This window comes from Mastomys coucha, unplaced genomic scaffold (genome assembly GCF_008632895.1).
Source record: "Mastomys coucha isolate ucsf_1 unplaced genomic scaffold, UCSF_Mcou_1 pScaffold16, whole genome shotgun sequence".
Classification (NCBI taxonomy): domain Eukaryota; kingdom Metazoa; phylum Chordata; class Mammalia; order Rodentia; family Muridae; genus Mastomys; species Mastomys coucha.
In genome coordinates this window covers 78,785,713-78,801,564 of record NW_022196898.1, presented here as the reverse complement: position 1 = coordinate 78,801,564, position 15,852 = coordinate 78,785,713, and the positions used below count along the sequence as shown (strand labels likewise).

The window sequence follows — 15,852 nt, the reverse complement described above, 5'->3', positions numbered from 1 at the left end:
TCCAAGGGAGTGCGGGAGAGCCTTTTCCCAGCCACATGCAAGAGCCTGCCGCAGGGAACGGGCCTGGAAACAGTTCTGAAGGACAAGGTTCATTGCTGACAGGGTTACATAAACTTTTTATAGCTACAGAACAAGAAGGTCGGAAATCCATCTGTTTACCAAGAACATTGCTGAAGACCCTGAGCAGGCAGGTTACGGCGGAACAAGTGATTCTTTTCCTTGGGTTTTATGCCTTTTTTTTTTTTTTTAAGCTGTTTTAGTTTGGGACTGATGGGAGCAAGCGGCCTGGTGACAACACATCGCCTGAGTTTTATTTAACTTAAGTTGGATACAGAAGTGGGTAACTAGAAACAGCCCGAGAGAACTTTGACTCTCGATCTCCAACATTCAGACAGGAAGTTAGTTCTATTCGGCAGAATGTGAGACACAGATGAGGCGCCTGCAGGGAGCCTCACTGCACACAGGATTAACTATCATTTCTTCCAGTTGGGCGAGGGGAGGATGGCTTTCCACTGGATGGTGAGCTTAGAGGAACATTTAGAAGTAAAACCAACAGCAATTCCGTCTCACTAGCGCAGAGATAGCAGTGATTGGCAGAAAGTTGGCCGATAGCCAGGCTTTCCCTTCCTGTGTTTCTCTATCCCGGGTTACCGTCCTGACCCTAAACACAATGCTCACGATCACAACCTCTCCAGCCCACCAGATTGTGAAGGCAACTACAGGTGGCCTCTTGGCGGGTCTCTGTTTTGCCAGAATCCTCGCTTGCTGGAGTCCTGGCACCGCCCTCAGGGGGTGGACCTGCAGCTTGTCAAGAGGGCGGGCGGGGCGTGCTCGAGGTTCCGCCCCCAACGTCACCGACCCCGCCCACAAGGCTCCGGGACCTCTCGCGCTGTCCGCGCTGCTCCTTCTCCGCTGCTCCACTGAGCTATGGCGTTCGTGACCAGGCAATTCGTCCGCTCCATGTCCTCCTCCTCTTCCTCTGCGTCGGCGGCCGCCAAGAAGATCCTGATCAAGCATGTGACGGTCATCGGCGGCGGGCTGATGGGCGCCGGCATCGCGCAGGTGAGCGGGCCTCGCGCCCCCGGGTGTGGTGGAAGTAGTTTGCAGAGGTCGGAGAAGGTGCAGCAGCATGCTTCACTGTCCCAGAACTACAGCCTTTGGCCCGATCCTCACGTGCATGCTTCAGAACTAGCTGCCCCGGGCCGGGGAAGGCTCGGTGGAGAGCGCTGGTGCACGCGTGCAACACTGGAGCTGGACTGTGCACAGTTCTGCGTGCAGAGTTGCTGAGTGTTTGCTCACCGCCTGGAACTGTTATCTGCTCGCCAAGACCTGGGCTGCGATTTCTTTTAGTTTTCTTTATACGTTTTTTTTCTTCTTTCCTTTTATTTTTTCTTACAGTTCTTCGGTTGTTGTCTGAGCAGTTTTCTTTCCAAGTGCCCCGCCTCTCCCACAGTTTTTCCTTCGTTGGCCTTCACTTTTGTAACAATTTGGAAAGTCACCTAGTGGGAGTTTGTGGAGTTGCTGGGACTCCGCCCAGGCCTGGGCCGGGCAACTTTGACCTTTGACCCAGTGCCCCGGTGCTGAAATCTGCATGCTTGCCCAGTTCTGAACCTCGAGAGAGTGGGCGATGGAGATAAGCATAGTTTATGCCCCGAGAAGTCTCTAATCTCGAATCGACTTCTGTGGGACTTTGCCTGGTGCCAGCTGAGGCACAGTTCAAAATGAGTTGTGCAGTTTGGATACTGAAATGCATGTAGTACCGTTTTTCTCTCAGTAGTAACCTTCCTACACACATTAGAGAGCTGTGATTTTTTTTTAATGTCCTTGCTGTTATATTCTTACCTTTTGAGGCTTTTGCAGCTTTAGTTTTGTGGCAGTGGAAGGCTTACCTAATTTTAATTTTGGAGGGTATTCACAGGTCAGTGTCTTTTCCCAACCAAATGCATACTTGCCTGCTTGATATAAACATTAGCCAGTTCCTTGATTGCACTTCTTCCAGAATCCGTTAAATAAAATAAAACAAAAACCAGCTGAAAGAAATATACCCAGTCTGCTGTTTCCCTCTGGACCACAAAAACTTCTCAAGGCTGTGAGGATTTTCATTTTCCAAGTCCAGTAAAACAATGTTATCCCTTAACCAAAGTTTAAGCAACATCTTAGTAACAGGATAATCGGGTTTTGCGCCTTCAGTAACAATGTCGGTAAGACTCCAGAAACTGTTGTGATTAGAAACTAATTAGAAAGTATCTCGCAGAGTTTGTACAAATGCAGGATGTTGTGTTCTGTGGATGCCGTGTTCATCCAAAGTGTGTTGAAGTGCCTGAGGACTCACACAGGAAGCATTTAAAATTAACTGGGTAAGGGGCTCAAACTTTGACCTGAGAAGAGAGGAAGGAAAGTGATTGACAGGGATGGGGAGCAGAGGCTTGTGGATGAAACACTTGAGCAGCTAGGTCCGGGAGTTTATATGGAAATGCAAGGGGGAAGAGGAAATACTATGTACCTCCTAGCAGAGCTCTTTGAATAAAAGTGTAACAAAGACCCACAGTCTAAGTAGTGAACACTCAAACACTCATAAGGAACAGCCATTCCTCTGGGTCACTTTAGGTGACCACTCTGATCCTACAGGGGAAACTTCTTTCCCGATTAATGGCTCTACTATGTTTCCATTGGTTTAGCTGTTCTACTTCTTACACTTGGCCTTGCAAACAGTTCTAGGTAGTACTGTCTCCTTCCTTCCTTCCTTCCTTCCTTCCTTCCTTCCTTCTTCCCTTCCTTCCTTCTTTCCTTCCTTTCTTCTTTCCTTCCTTCCTTCTTTCCTTCCTTCCTCCCTTCTTTCCTTCCTTCCTTCCTTCTTTCCTTCCTTTCTTCTTTCCTTCCTTCCTTCCTTCCTTCTTTCCTTCCTTCCTTTCTTCTTTCCTTCCTTCCTTCCTTCTTTCCTTCCTTCCTTCCTTCTTTCCTCCCCTTCTTCCTTCCTTCCTTCCTTCCTTCCTTCCTTTCTTTCTTTCTCTTTTAAAATTGGAACTCAGTTATAGTTACAGAGAGTTGTATGCGGCCATGTGGGTGCTGGTAATTGAACCCAGGTCGTCTGGAAGAGGAGCCAATGCTCTTAACTGGTGAGTTATCTCTCCACCCATTATGCCATTTCCTTTTTAAGAAAAAAAAATCCATAATGGAGCTGAGCAGTGGTGGTGGACGCCTATAATCCCAGCACTTGGAAGGCAGAAGCAGGTGGGTTTCTGAGTTCAAGGCCAGCCTGGTCAACAGAGTTAGTTCCGGGACAGCCAGGGCTACACAGAGAAACCAGTCTTGAAAAACCAAAAAAAAAAAAAAAAAATCCATAATGGACAGTTTTTGGTGCATGGTAGTAAAACATTTTGCCTCTGGTACCAGGGGTGAACAATTAATTAATATGCAGAGCACAGGGAGCTGGGTCATCTGCATGTTGATAAAAATATAAGGCAGTTGCTATATCTCTGCACAGTGACTCTAGAGTAGAGGTTTTGTAGGAATATGGAAAAGGAATAAGTCACTCAATTGCCACATAGCATAATGCCCCAAGAAGCCAGAAGTGCCATTGAGATAATGGACACCAACATCTGTCCTGTTGTCCTTTTAGCCTCGGGCCCTTTTTGTTCCTGATCCTCCATGTTGAGGCAGGAGCCTTGGGTTTAGGTAGAGAACATTGATCCCAGTTTTCTGCTCCATCTTGCTCAGCCCTGACACAGACACCAGCTGACAGTGCAGTTTGCTCAGGGGCTGCCAAGAAGGTTGGCACCTTTTATTTAATTATTCCGCCCGAGTGAAGCCATAAAAGTACAAACATGAATTAGCATCTAGGTTATCATCCTGCATCACACTGAGCTGCCATTTCTTCTGAACTCTCTAGGACATGGCCTAAGTCAACAGGGGTTCTGTTTATAATTTTAACTAATGGACGTGTTCCATTTTGTGCTGAATGGGATGGAAAAGGGTGTAAATACATTTTGTATGCACCCAATGCATTTTATCAAATAGTTAAGTAATTTTAGACAAATAAGGTCCAGGCTTAGTTACATTTAGCTAGAGCATCGGCCATTAGTGACTGTGTACCTTCTAAGAGTGTCTACATTGCCTGCCATTTTTTTGTTTGTTTTAAATTAAAAAAAAAAAAAAAAAAGACCTCTTAGACTGCAGGTTAATGTTTAAGTACACTGCCTTGTTTTATGTGTTTGCCTGTTAGGTACTTCTGACTTGGCTCTGACTGCTGATTATCTTGAGGCAAAATGGCTTGTATCGTTAAATGAGCTCTGAGTGGAGACAGATTGCTTTCTGCTTTGTAAAGAAGGAAAGAGGAAGCTGGAAGCTGTGTGCCTCTCAGGTCGATTGGAGAGTTCTTTCTAAGCACTGCTTAGTCTATTGTTTTTGTGTGAACTGTCCAGAACACTCATCCACTCCATTTCATGACTTGTGTGCAGTCACAGGACTACCTGGCAGTAGTGTTTTTGAGACTTTCTGACACAACGTAGTCTCTCTCTCTTACACTTTTGGGGGTGTGGAGAAAGTTTGAACTTGTGAAGCTTAGGAGTAAGTTCAAGACTTGTGTGGTTTGTGTGTCTGTGTGTCTATGTGTCTGTGTGTTTGAACATGTAAGTCCTTTCAAAATGCAAAGGATGACCTGGCTAGTAGCTCAGTGATGAAACTGTGTGACTAATCCCAGCACTCTTACGTGGAGATGGGAGGTGAAGACAAGAGAGTACCTGCAAGCTTGAGGACCAGCTAGCCTGGAGTTAGTATCATGGCAGAAGCCACAAGAGAGAACCTGCCTTATGGTAGGAGAGAACCAACTCCCTAAAGTTATCCTTTGATCTTCTCACGCACAAGTACACACACAGACACACACACAGACACACACACACACACATTCACACACACACCAATAGTGTCTATTTCTTTAGAGCTCTTTCAACTACTGAAATGGCTTCAGGGGAGCATTCTAAGCAACAGGTGAACGTTTGCTGCAGTTCTCTGTTCCTGTGCAATGCTCAGTGACTGGATAGATGCTTGGAGACACTGGAAAGCTTCTCTCTAGCTGCTGAATTCGATCCCACCTCCTCTCACCATCCTCACCTCTGAATTTTCTGATGTTTAATGGAATAATAATCAAAGCTCTGTGAAGTTGTTAGCCTTATTAATTTTTGTTGTCACAGTGAGTTAAAGTTTTCCTGAAACATAAATATGGAAAGTTAGAAGTTTTAGTAGCACAGGAGACTGGCATAGTTCCAGGACTATCAATGCTCTTTTTGAATGTTCCTTATGGAGGCCATGTTTTTATTCTGAGCTATTCTGTCCTTTTTTCTTTTCTTCTTCCCCTCCCTCCCTCCTTCCCTCCCTTCTTCCTCCTTTTCTCCCTTCCTCCTTCCCTCCCTCCTCCTTCCCTCCCTCCTTCCCTCTGTCCATCCCTCCTACCCTCCCTCCTTCCTTCCTTCCCTCCTTCCTTCTTTCTATCCCTTCTTCCTTCCTTCCTCCCCTCCCTCCTTCCTTCCATCCTTCCCTTCCTTCCTGGTCCCCCTAGCTGGCATGGAACTCACCATATAGACCAGATTGGCCTCGAAGCAACGAAAATCTCCTTCCCCCTTCCTCTAAGATTGGAGGCACACACTGTCATGCCCAGCACACCAGGAGATTTTCCTACTTAAGGCATGCCATTCACCTGTCACGAAGATCTCCCTGCTTTTCCTGCGTTTCTTGGTTCTTTATTAGGTTGTTCTCTGTATACATCAAAGCACGGCCCTATGGCACATCCACCTTCCGGCCTGGAGTTATTTGGAAGTTCTGCCATTCCTACAGGGTGTAAGGGGTTGGGCTGTCGGGTTTGTTTTTTCTTTGTGGTGATGATATCCTACTAAACCTGTCACTTGTCCCTTGCTTTGGTTTCTAGTTTTCTCCTAATCATTTTCAGTCTTCCCCGTTGCTCTGCCTTAGGCACAGATGCCCGCCTCACTGCCAGCTCTACTAGAACTTGGAGCTCATACTGCTGGTGTCTGGTGAGTGGTATACGTATGAGAGAGTAGGCACTGAGGTCCCTGCAGGAGTATGTTTTATATTTTACATTATTTATTTTATTATTTAGTGAACACACAGACACCTCGCAGTGAACCCATGGATGTCAGAGGACAGTGCCTGCCTTTGAATATTTGTGCTAGGATTGGGACGCAGTCAGAAGTCAGATGTGAGGGTAATCATGGCATTGGGAGTTTGTGGAAAGACTGTGATGTTGATGAAGTGTAGCCATGCTGGTGTAGGATTCCAAGAGACATTGGCTGGAGATATGCTGAGGGTGTGGAGAGACCGGGTATTGGGCCAGTTGATGCTAGTTTCTTGAATTTACCACATAAGTTACTCTTCAGAGAACCTGATTCAAATATTATGGTGCATTTAGAAAGATACACAAATACAGCATGCTCCTTCTTGGCACAGTAGCTTGCTCCTTTGGCTGAAGTACTAGGGACTTTGACAAGTGTGCTATTCACTGGACCTATTTTTACAGCTCTGAAGCACCCTTGTCTAAAAATATTTCCCCTTTGCCTGAGCTTGCCTTCAACCAGTCATAGAGCTGAAGATATAGCTGTGTGTGTGTGTCTGTGTGTGTGCATGCGTGCACGCGCATGTGTGTGTGTATGCCCGTGCATATACATGTATGCACATGTGTGTATGTGAGTGTTTTCCAGATTGTTTGCCTTCAGTCTCTTACAGTGAGTGTGCAGGCCACTGTAATATAAAACATGAGTTCTTGGTGGCTTAAATAGCCATCACTTAAGTAAAAAAACCAAAGAAAGTCCTAGGTATTACAACATTGACTAAATAAACCAAAACGGCCTCTGATGCCTGTGTTTCACTCTAGATTTCTAGCTTCATCCTTTCCAGACAGTTAAGTGGTCCAGGGTGTGTTGTTATGGAACTCAGGAACCCCAAGTGCTGTTTCTTCGTTGGCTCCCAGATACTAAAATCTTTTTTTTAAAGCAACTTTCTTACATTTGTTTGCTTGCTGTTTTTATGTGTGTGTATGTATATGTGGTGTGTGTGTGTGTGTGTGCAGGCTCGTGTACATGTACATATGTACGTGTGCACTTGCCAGGGAATACATATTGAGGTCATTAAAAAAGCCCGTAGGAATCAGTTCTCTTGTTTTGCCACATGGGTCAGTGGGATTCGCACTCAGATGATCAGGTTTGGCAACAAGCTCCCCTACCTGCTGAGCCATCATCATGCCTGCTGCCTGAAATGTTTTGTAAGCATGACTCCTTTTTAATGTAATTATTCTTGAACTATGAGGAGAAGCCTTAAGCTACCTCCAAAGGAAGATCTGATGGCTTTATCTGTTTTTAATCCCGTAAGCATATCCCCCAAATGAAAACGCTAACTATACAGTAGTACTGTTCTTAGGTTCTTGAGGGATTTCAGGGTTTTCCCATAAAGATATTATTTTGCATTCCATCAACAATACATAAAAATCCCTTTCCACCTCCTTGCCTATACATCTGTTGCGCATGATAGCCATTATTCTGATTTTCATTTATTATTTGATAATTTCACGCATGTACACAATATGTTTTGGCCCTCTCTATCTCTGCTCCCTCTCCCACTTTCATAACCTCCTCTCTTTGAATAGCCTACTAAATACATTCAGACCTGTGTGTGTATACGTGGGTGTAAGACCAAACAGCAAGAGCTTGGGCAACCTGCCAGGGAGCACACTCCTGGAGAAAAAGTGCCTCCCCCGTCCCCAGTAGCTATCACTTGTCAGTAGCTCTTCAGCCAGGGGTGTGGAGTCTCATTAGTTCACCACCCAACCGTGCTAGAATATGTTCTGGCTTGATCTCTTGCAGGTAACCAGAGCTGATAGGAATTCTTGATAGGAACTCTTGAATGCAGTGTCCAGAGGACAACATGGCTCCTCATCCTCCAGCTTCTGCCATGTTCCCCAAGCCGTGTGTGTGTGTGTGTGTGTGTGTGTGTGTGTGTGTGTGTGTAGGGGGTCAGTACAGATGTTCTATTTAGGATTGATCATTTATTCTTAGCCCCTTGACCAGTCATTGGTCTGCATTAACTGCAGGGGAAACTTCTCTGATTGAAGTTGACAGCAGCTCTAGTTCATGGGCATAAACATCACCTTTAGAGGGATGTTGACAACACGTCCATTTAGCAGAATAGGTTCTCCCTCAGGGCCTGTGGCCTGCTGTGGGCTTTTGACCAAGTTTACAGTAACAGGCATGAATTCCCTCTTGTAGGGTGGGCAGGTCTCAGATCAAATCAGAAAGCAGTTGCTTCCCCCACCATAGTCATCTCACACTTGCACCTGGGGACATATCTTGCCAGGTGGGCTTTCAGTGTAGCATGCAGGTCTACCCCTGGGGAAATCATTGAGGACTTTTCTTCCCTAGTAGCCTGCACAGCCCTTTCTGGTCCCGTAAAAACTAGCCAACAGGGAGAAAGGTTTCAGTCCAGGCTCAGCCTGATCTCTCTCTGTCCTATAATTGAAGTATGGTTTGTCTTCAGCAACAGTGTCTTAGTTAGGATGGGCAACCAAAAGCAATGACAGTATCTGCAGTGTTTGGGGAACCTCTGTGGCCCCTCTGACCATAATTGGTCAGGCAGTATCCATACCTGGCACTGGGTTTCATTTAGGAACCCATGTCCTCTCGGAAGAGTATGGTCCACCATGTAGGACACTTCTGATCATAATTCTTCTTTAAACCATTCTTTTTTTAACCAGATCACAGAGTAGTGGGTTTCTGTAAGGTTTTTTTCACACGTCTTTCACTTTGGTCAACCCTTTCTCCATTCTCCTGCTTCCTACCCCATAGGGCCCCATCCCACAGTACTTCCCTCACCTCCACCTTCATATCGCATGGACTCTGTCCCCTCCCTTCCTTGAGGCCTCTTTCCCTCTCGTCTCTCATGATCCCCTTCTGGATTCCAGTGCTCTGTGGATACTCTAAATTAGACCCACACGTTTAAAACTTTGAATCTGCCATGCACCTGGCAATGGCTATTCTAACGGATGTGACAGGTTAGGGATTTCACAGTGTGCTCTCAGTTAGACTTTAACATCCACGAGTCTCCTGGTGGACTCAGCTGCCCTTTCTTCTCTGACCTTTACTTTGTTTATCGGTCAATGTATGTTTTCCTACAGAGAAGATGTTCGTGGCTAGACCCAATTTGAAAGGTACCGCTGTCAGTGGCAGTGCCAGGTGGTCTGGAACTAATACCCTGAATAGTAAAAGGTTTGCTGATCTTTAACCTTAACAATAGTGAAGAAACTAAAATGCCTTAGTCCTCTCTGTGGTGGAAGGAATTGCTGAGTCTGCATCCCTGGCAAACAAAACAGTCAGCAAGGTCGTCTGATAAAGGGGCCATGGCACATTGACCGGCTAGACTAGCAAAACACAGTCCACTTGGAAGTCACAGGCGTGGTGGTCAAAGGGCACAATGAACAGGAGTTTCTCTTCAGGCAACACTCAGTGCTTGGCCCACTGTTCTCCCTCACCAGCATCCCGGACACCAGCGATGGGAAAACCATCCTGGCTTCACGAAATAGTCTCTGCTCTCAACTCATTTTTTTTACTGTTCTTTGCAAGTTGATGATGTGGTGTCTCATAATGGTGGAAGTTTTTCAAGGTAGCTGTAAAGGTTTCTAATAGCCAAAGGCAGTTATGATTTCTTAAACACTCATTTCTAAAATAATTTACAAATTGAGGCTTTTGGAAAGATCTGTCACCGTTATCAGGAAGTATCTCCCATATGCTGGGTGGCAGGTAAGATGTGGTTGTTGCCGGGAGAAACCCATTGTCTGCTGAGGAAGGAATAAAGGGGGGAATGACAGATCATAAGAAGGCTGCAGACCACCTGCTCGCTCTGTTCAGAATGGGCCGACGCAGATGGGAGCTTTAACAGCTTAGTATTATGTTATGTTCTTTTTAAATTATATTTCTTGGGGCTAGAGAGATGGTAAAGATCACTTCCTGTTCTTGCAAAGGACCCAGGTTTGGTTCCCACACCCACATCTTGTGGCTCATAACCAACTATAACTCTAGCTCTCGTATTATCTTCTGACCTCTGCAGGCACCTGAATGTATGTGGTGTACATACAGACAGGCACACACATACACAGGCGTAAAAACTAATAGTAAATGTTTTGCTTTTCTTTTTTGATAGAGAGTGGAGCAGGGTTCTAAGGTTAAGCCCTTCTAACACACTGAAGATGGGCTCTGCTTCTGAGCTTCGTCCCCAACCTGAGGAAAGTTTTATTTTTATTTCTTTTCTTTTTTTTTTAACAGAGTTTCAGTTTATGAAGACATTGTAAACATAGATTTTAAGGGCAAGGGTTAATAGAGGAATCAAGGAAGATTGCAGGCTGCACGGAGTACCGCTGTGCACTTCTTAAAGACCATTCTCCAGGAAAAAACCTTTAGACGCTTAAAAGGTAATACGACATATAGAGTGTACTCTATTGATAAAGAAAAAGGATATTAAAGTGTGTGTGTATGTGTGTGTGTGTGTGTGTGTGTGTGTGTGTGTGTGTAGACAGATGGTAAATATTGTTCTACATATAAGGAATTTACAATTACTGGAAAATACAGTTGTCTTGTGGATAGGGATATCCCAGACTACCTTAGGGTTATGTTTGTAGTGACAGCGACTTCAGAACTTGAAGCAGATAATGCAGTGACCCTTAGACAATCTCCAGAACATTACCTTGAGTTCATAGTTGAAAATTATTGTTGAGAAACCTCCCAAATTTTAATTTATCATTCCTCTTCCTCAACTGGAATTTCTCCTGACTTTGGCTGTTTATTGACCCAATTTTGAAAGTTTTCATGAAAAAAGAAAGCAAGCAAACAAACAAACAAACAAACAAAAACAATCGAAAACCCCACCATCAGTTCCTTGCCATTTCCTGTAGATTCTGGGTTGGAGGTACTATCATGTGACTGAGTGGCCACGGAGAGCCACTGGCTCGGAGTTCTGCTGTCCTCTTTGTCCCACTGTGGTTTCCACAGATGATCTGCTGCTTCTATACGTCAGAAACCAGGAAGTGACTCCTCATTAAAGGAGAGGCAGCCTCTATGCCGACATGGGAAGGATGAGCTGGACTTCCCCCAGCAGCAGTGATGAAATAGGACCTGTTCGGCTTTTTTTTTTTTTTTTTTTTAAACAAAATCTCAATTGTTCCATTTTATCAATGAATCAGGATCAGGGAACCAGATCCTGGGGTGAAAGGCTGCTAGCTCAGAGCATCAGAACAAACACCCAGCTGACCTTCCTCCTCAGCTGCCATTGTACCAGGAAAGCCCTTCTCTCCCACTATCTCGAAACCTCCTTCAAACTGAATGTCTCTCTCTTCTACTTCCTGTGTGTCTATCTGCCCTCCTGATTCCCTCTGACTCTCTATGATTCTTTTCTTAATAATCTTATCTTCACTTCCTGTCAATTGGTTGCTTGCCTCTTGACTTTATTTAATCCTCTTTACAATATTCAAGCAGAAAACTCTTGGGTTAGAGTTGTGTGCTATGGCTGAGCCACATCACAACTAAAGGGTTTTCCAGTAAGTAACATAATGGGTTCATGGTGTAATCGAATTTTCTGCAACATCTGGTAGAGGACACATGGGTATGGACTTGTGTGTGCTGTGTGCCTGGGAAAGAATATGGTCTCAGGCTCCATTGCTCTCAAGTATTAGTGCTTGCATAGTTGCTTAAGGTAGAAGAACAAGTCAGTTTCTGTCACTGAGAGATTTTAAATATGAAAGCAGACAGATTAAAACCCATATTTGAAGTAGCATACTTTGGTGTAAAGTAGTACAAGGGTGAGCAATGACCATCTTGCTGTGAGATTTTAAAACAAATGATAATCATTTGGTGAGAGACTTTATGGGGGGGTTGGCATTTGAACTGGCCTTGTAATAACAGATGAAATTGTTGAACAAAAAGTAAAGATGACTAAGCAGGTGGGGTGGCGTAGTGGAGAAAGTGTGTAAATGTATCTTTTATTTGCCTGAAATAGTGTCTTGGAGATTTGCTGCCTCAGTCTGCTAACCTAGGCCTAGTCCTGGAGGCTTCTAGCCTCTAAACATTCTTATCTAGGCCTAGAATGTTCTCAGCCTCTGAGATTTGCTGCTGTATAAGCCTACCCTTTGATGTTCTTTCTTAGCTCTGGCTGGCTGGTTCAACTCACCTATTCTGTCTCAAAGTCTCCCAAGCTGACTGATTCAAACTGGCTTCTTTCTTCTTCTCCCTGAATTGCCCTGCTTGGCCTCAAACTAACTCTAGGTATCTGTTCTAATCATCTGGCTCCTTCTCCTTTCTCTGGCTCTTTGTCTTCCCTTGTATCTAGCTTTTTCTTTCTCTGTAACTGGTCCTGATTAAACTGCCTCCTTCCCCACCCCCCCACCCCACCTCCCATCTCCCACCTCTCTGCACTGCCCCTTAAGTAGCTTCCCCTTCCTCTCTCTTGTGAGAGTTGGGCAGATCCTATTCTATCAGATCTTTCTCTGATTCGTCACTTTGTCTGCCACTTAGAGTTCACTTTCAAATACGGATACTTTCTTCTACAAACTACCTTCATTGTGTACTAAGGGTGTATGTGTGTTCCAGCCAGAGGGATTAAAGGTGTATGCTAAGGCCAAGCCACACTACAACTAGAAACAGGTTTTCCCAATAAACAACACAATCCCGGGGTTCACAGTGTGAACAAATATCCTGAGTGCTTGCTGTACAAATATCATGACCAAAGTTTGGATCTCTTTTTCTTTTTTCCTTTTGGTTTTCTCGAGACAGTGTTTCTCTGTGTAGCCTTGGCTGTCCTGAAACTCACTCTGTAGACCAGGCTGGCCTCGAACTCAGAAGTCCACCTGCCTCTGCCTCCCAAGTGCTGGGATTAAAGGCGTGCGCCACCACCGCCTGGCTTATGTTTTTTTTTTTGTTGTTGTTGTTTTGTATTTTGTTGTTTTTTTGTTAAGTTCTGATCTCTTAAAATTCATATAAAATTCAGGTGGATGTGACAGCTCCTCTGTAATTCCAGCAATCCTACAAGCAAGCTGACTAGGCAAATCAAACAAGGCTCTCCGGGTTCAGCAAGAGGCCCAGATTCAGTATATAAGGTGGAGAGCAGCCAATACACCTGGATGCATGCACAGAGACATGCACTTAAAAATGCACATATGCCACATGCATATATACATTTTAAAATGAGTGGGGAAATTAAAGATGGGATTAAGGAAAAAGTGTTGCCAGAAAACTCAGCTCTGCAGAGCAGTGCTACCACTGATGTCATGGAGAGCTGGTTCCAGGGCTGAGATGGTGGCTCGCCTTAGAATAGAATATGCTGGTTTCAGGCACAGTAGGAATTCTAGGAATGACTGACATTTAAGAAGGAAGCAATAGAGAGCCAGGAGAGTACTGAAAATAGAGACTTGAAGAGAATCTCTGTTTAAAGGTGAGTCAGCTCATAGCATCAAAAGGAGACACCGAAGAAATTTGCTGCTTCAGAGGAGTGGAAACTCTATTTCATTCTACACATACATTGATATTGGAAGACATCAGCATCAATGTCAGGAAGGTTCTTCTGTCCTAGGACAAAGCAAAAAGATATGATAAGCCGGGCGGTGGTGGTACACGCCTTTAATCTCAGCACTTGGGAGGAAGAGGCAGGCGGATTTCTAAGTTCAATGCCAGCCTGGTCTACAGGGTGAGTTCCAGGACAGCCAGGGCTACACAGAGAAGCCTTATCTCGAAAAACCAAAAAAAAAAAAGATATGATAAAACAAATGCCCTTCCTTCCAAGGACACAGTCTTGCCAGAGCAAACAAAAAAGCGTAGCAGCTGCAGTGGCTGCACTGTGGGGGCCTTTTTGTCACACTGCCTGGGTTTCTGGGGCCATCTGTATAACTCAGACTACCTGGGCCACTTACACCGTGCAGTCTTTTCATGCATGTTCAGCCTCGTGAAGTTGCACATTTGGTTTATGAATGGCATGTCTCAGGAGCAGCTTAAATCTCCACCCAGAGATGTGCATTTTAGTGCAGTGATGCGCTGGATGATAGATTGTCTTCAGATGCGAGCACTTGTGAGCCTGCAACAGTGGCCACATGGCTGGACTCATGTTGAGTTTTTTTAGCCGGCCCCTTTGCTAGTAGATTTGTCCTTGTATCCCGACTTTGAAGGCTTTGTATGAAGTCTCCAGGATCTCTCTATCTACCCTGTTCTTCCATCTTCACATAAAATATGGCAGTGAAGAATGAGGGTGGACTAGATACTGGGAGGCTACTGTCTCAGTATGTCTTCTGTGGCTGTAATAATAGCTGGCACCATTGGGAAAGAGAAGGGGATTGCTTAACTCAGAATTCTGTCAGTTGGAATGTCCCATGTTGGGCAGCCACATCTGGATTTTGCTTCCCCTCATAGCAGAGAGTAGAATGGAAAGTGGGTTGAAAAGAGCCACACTCACTTTGGGAGCTGGCTGTTCTATGGTGATGGACAGCCCTCACCCCCCATACCCCCGCAGAAGGCTTTTGTCTAATGCATCCATTCCCATTGTCCTCTAGTCCTCACCTTCCCATACCAATACCACCTCAGTTGGACTAAAGCTGAACACAAGGTTTAATGGAAAAACTATATTCAGTCTGCAATAGTCCTTGATAAACTATAATTCATGTAGCAGTAATGATAGAGGGAGCCAAATTCAGGTCCTTTGCAAGAGCATCAAGCACTCTTAACCACTCATCTCTCTAGTCCCTAGTCTAATCACTTTAGACAAAATAATCATCATTTTGCTTATGATGATTTTTAATCACACACACACACACACACACACACACCCTTCCCACAGACATACATACACTTCTTGGTGCTGAAGATTGAACCCAGGATCACATGCATGCAAACTATATCTATTACCACTGATTTACATCCCCAGCCCCTGGTGTATTGAGTCTTGCAAAACATATATGTTTTATGCACTTATACCACACTCTCTATTGTTTCTTTGGGGTTTTGTAGGTTAAGAACTCTCTCTTTCTCTCTCTCCTCTCTCTCTCTCTCTCTCTCTCTCTCTCTCTCTTTCTCTCTCTCTCTCTCTCTCTCTCTCTTTCTCTGTGTGTGTGTGTGTGTGTTTGAAATGGCTACAAGTCAGCTACAAGTCTCCAGAAGGGTCCAAATTCACTCACCTTAGAAGCCAAGTATTTTATCTGTAACCTCCGATCATTGACGGAGGGCATTTCTGCTGGCCTCTGCATTGTATCCGAACTGTGGAGGCTTCTGAATCCCCACTCTACAGGTTGTCTGAATATTCCACTGCAGTTGAAACAGGGCACCTCTTATTCTTTTCTGAGCTTTCAGTGAAATGTGTAGCTGCATACCATGATGAAAGACTTAATCACACGATGGATTTGGGGCTTTGTGGAAGAGTGTCTGAGCAATTGTACTGTGCCTGAGGCCTCAGCCGTGGGAGAGGACAGCTCTCACTAGACTGAGCGAATGGACAGGGAATTAGATGGGCTTGGGGGGGTGGGAGGAGGGTGTTTGCCTGTGTGAAAACCTTAAGAGCGCCGTGGTTCATGGTTCCTATGTGGAGACCTGGCTGTTTGGTGCAGGAAGTGAGATGAGCCTGTGGAGACAGTGTTTGAAGGACACCATCAGAAAAGGACACAGACCTCTCCTCATGGATGGGGAGGGAACTTCCCCAAATGAGAAGCCATTGCTAAAGTAATATGGCCCTGAATGGAAGTTGTTTCACACAGTGTGGAAGGAGGAATGTTGAGCCAAGGATAATTATGTTCAGTTTAAATGTGTGTGTCGTACTAAAGTCAGCGCG

General features: G+C 45.0%; 1 protein-coding gene across 1 annotated transcript in view; it reads left to right on the top strand.

Moving 5' to 3' along the window:
* The first annotated feature begins 838 nt into the window (after nucleotides 1-838).
* Nucleotides 839-15,852, top strand: part of Hadh (hydroxyacyl-CoA dehydrogenase) — a 45,028-nt gene continuing 30,014 nt past the window's right edge. The window contains exon 1 of the mRNA XM_031375531.1: nucleotides 839-1,062. Coding sequence (XP_031231391.1) covers nucleotides 928-1,062 — 135 coding nt within the window. The 5' untranslated portion in view covers nucleotides 839-927. The remainder of the gene's footprint in view (nucleotides 1,063-15,852) is intronic.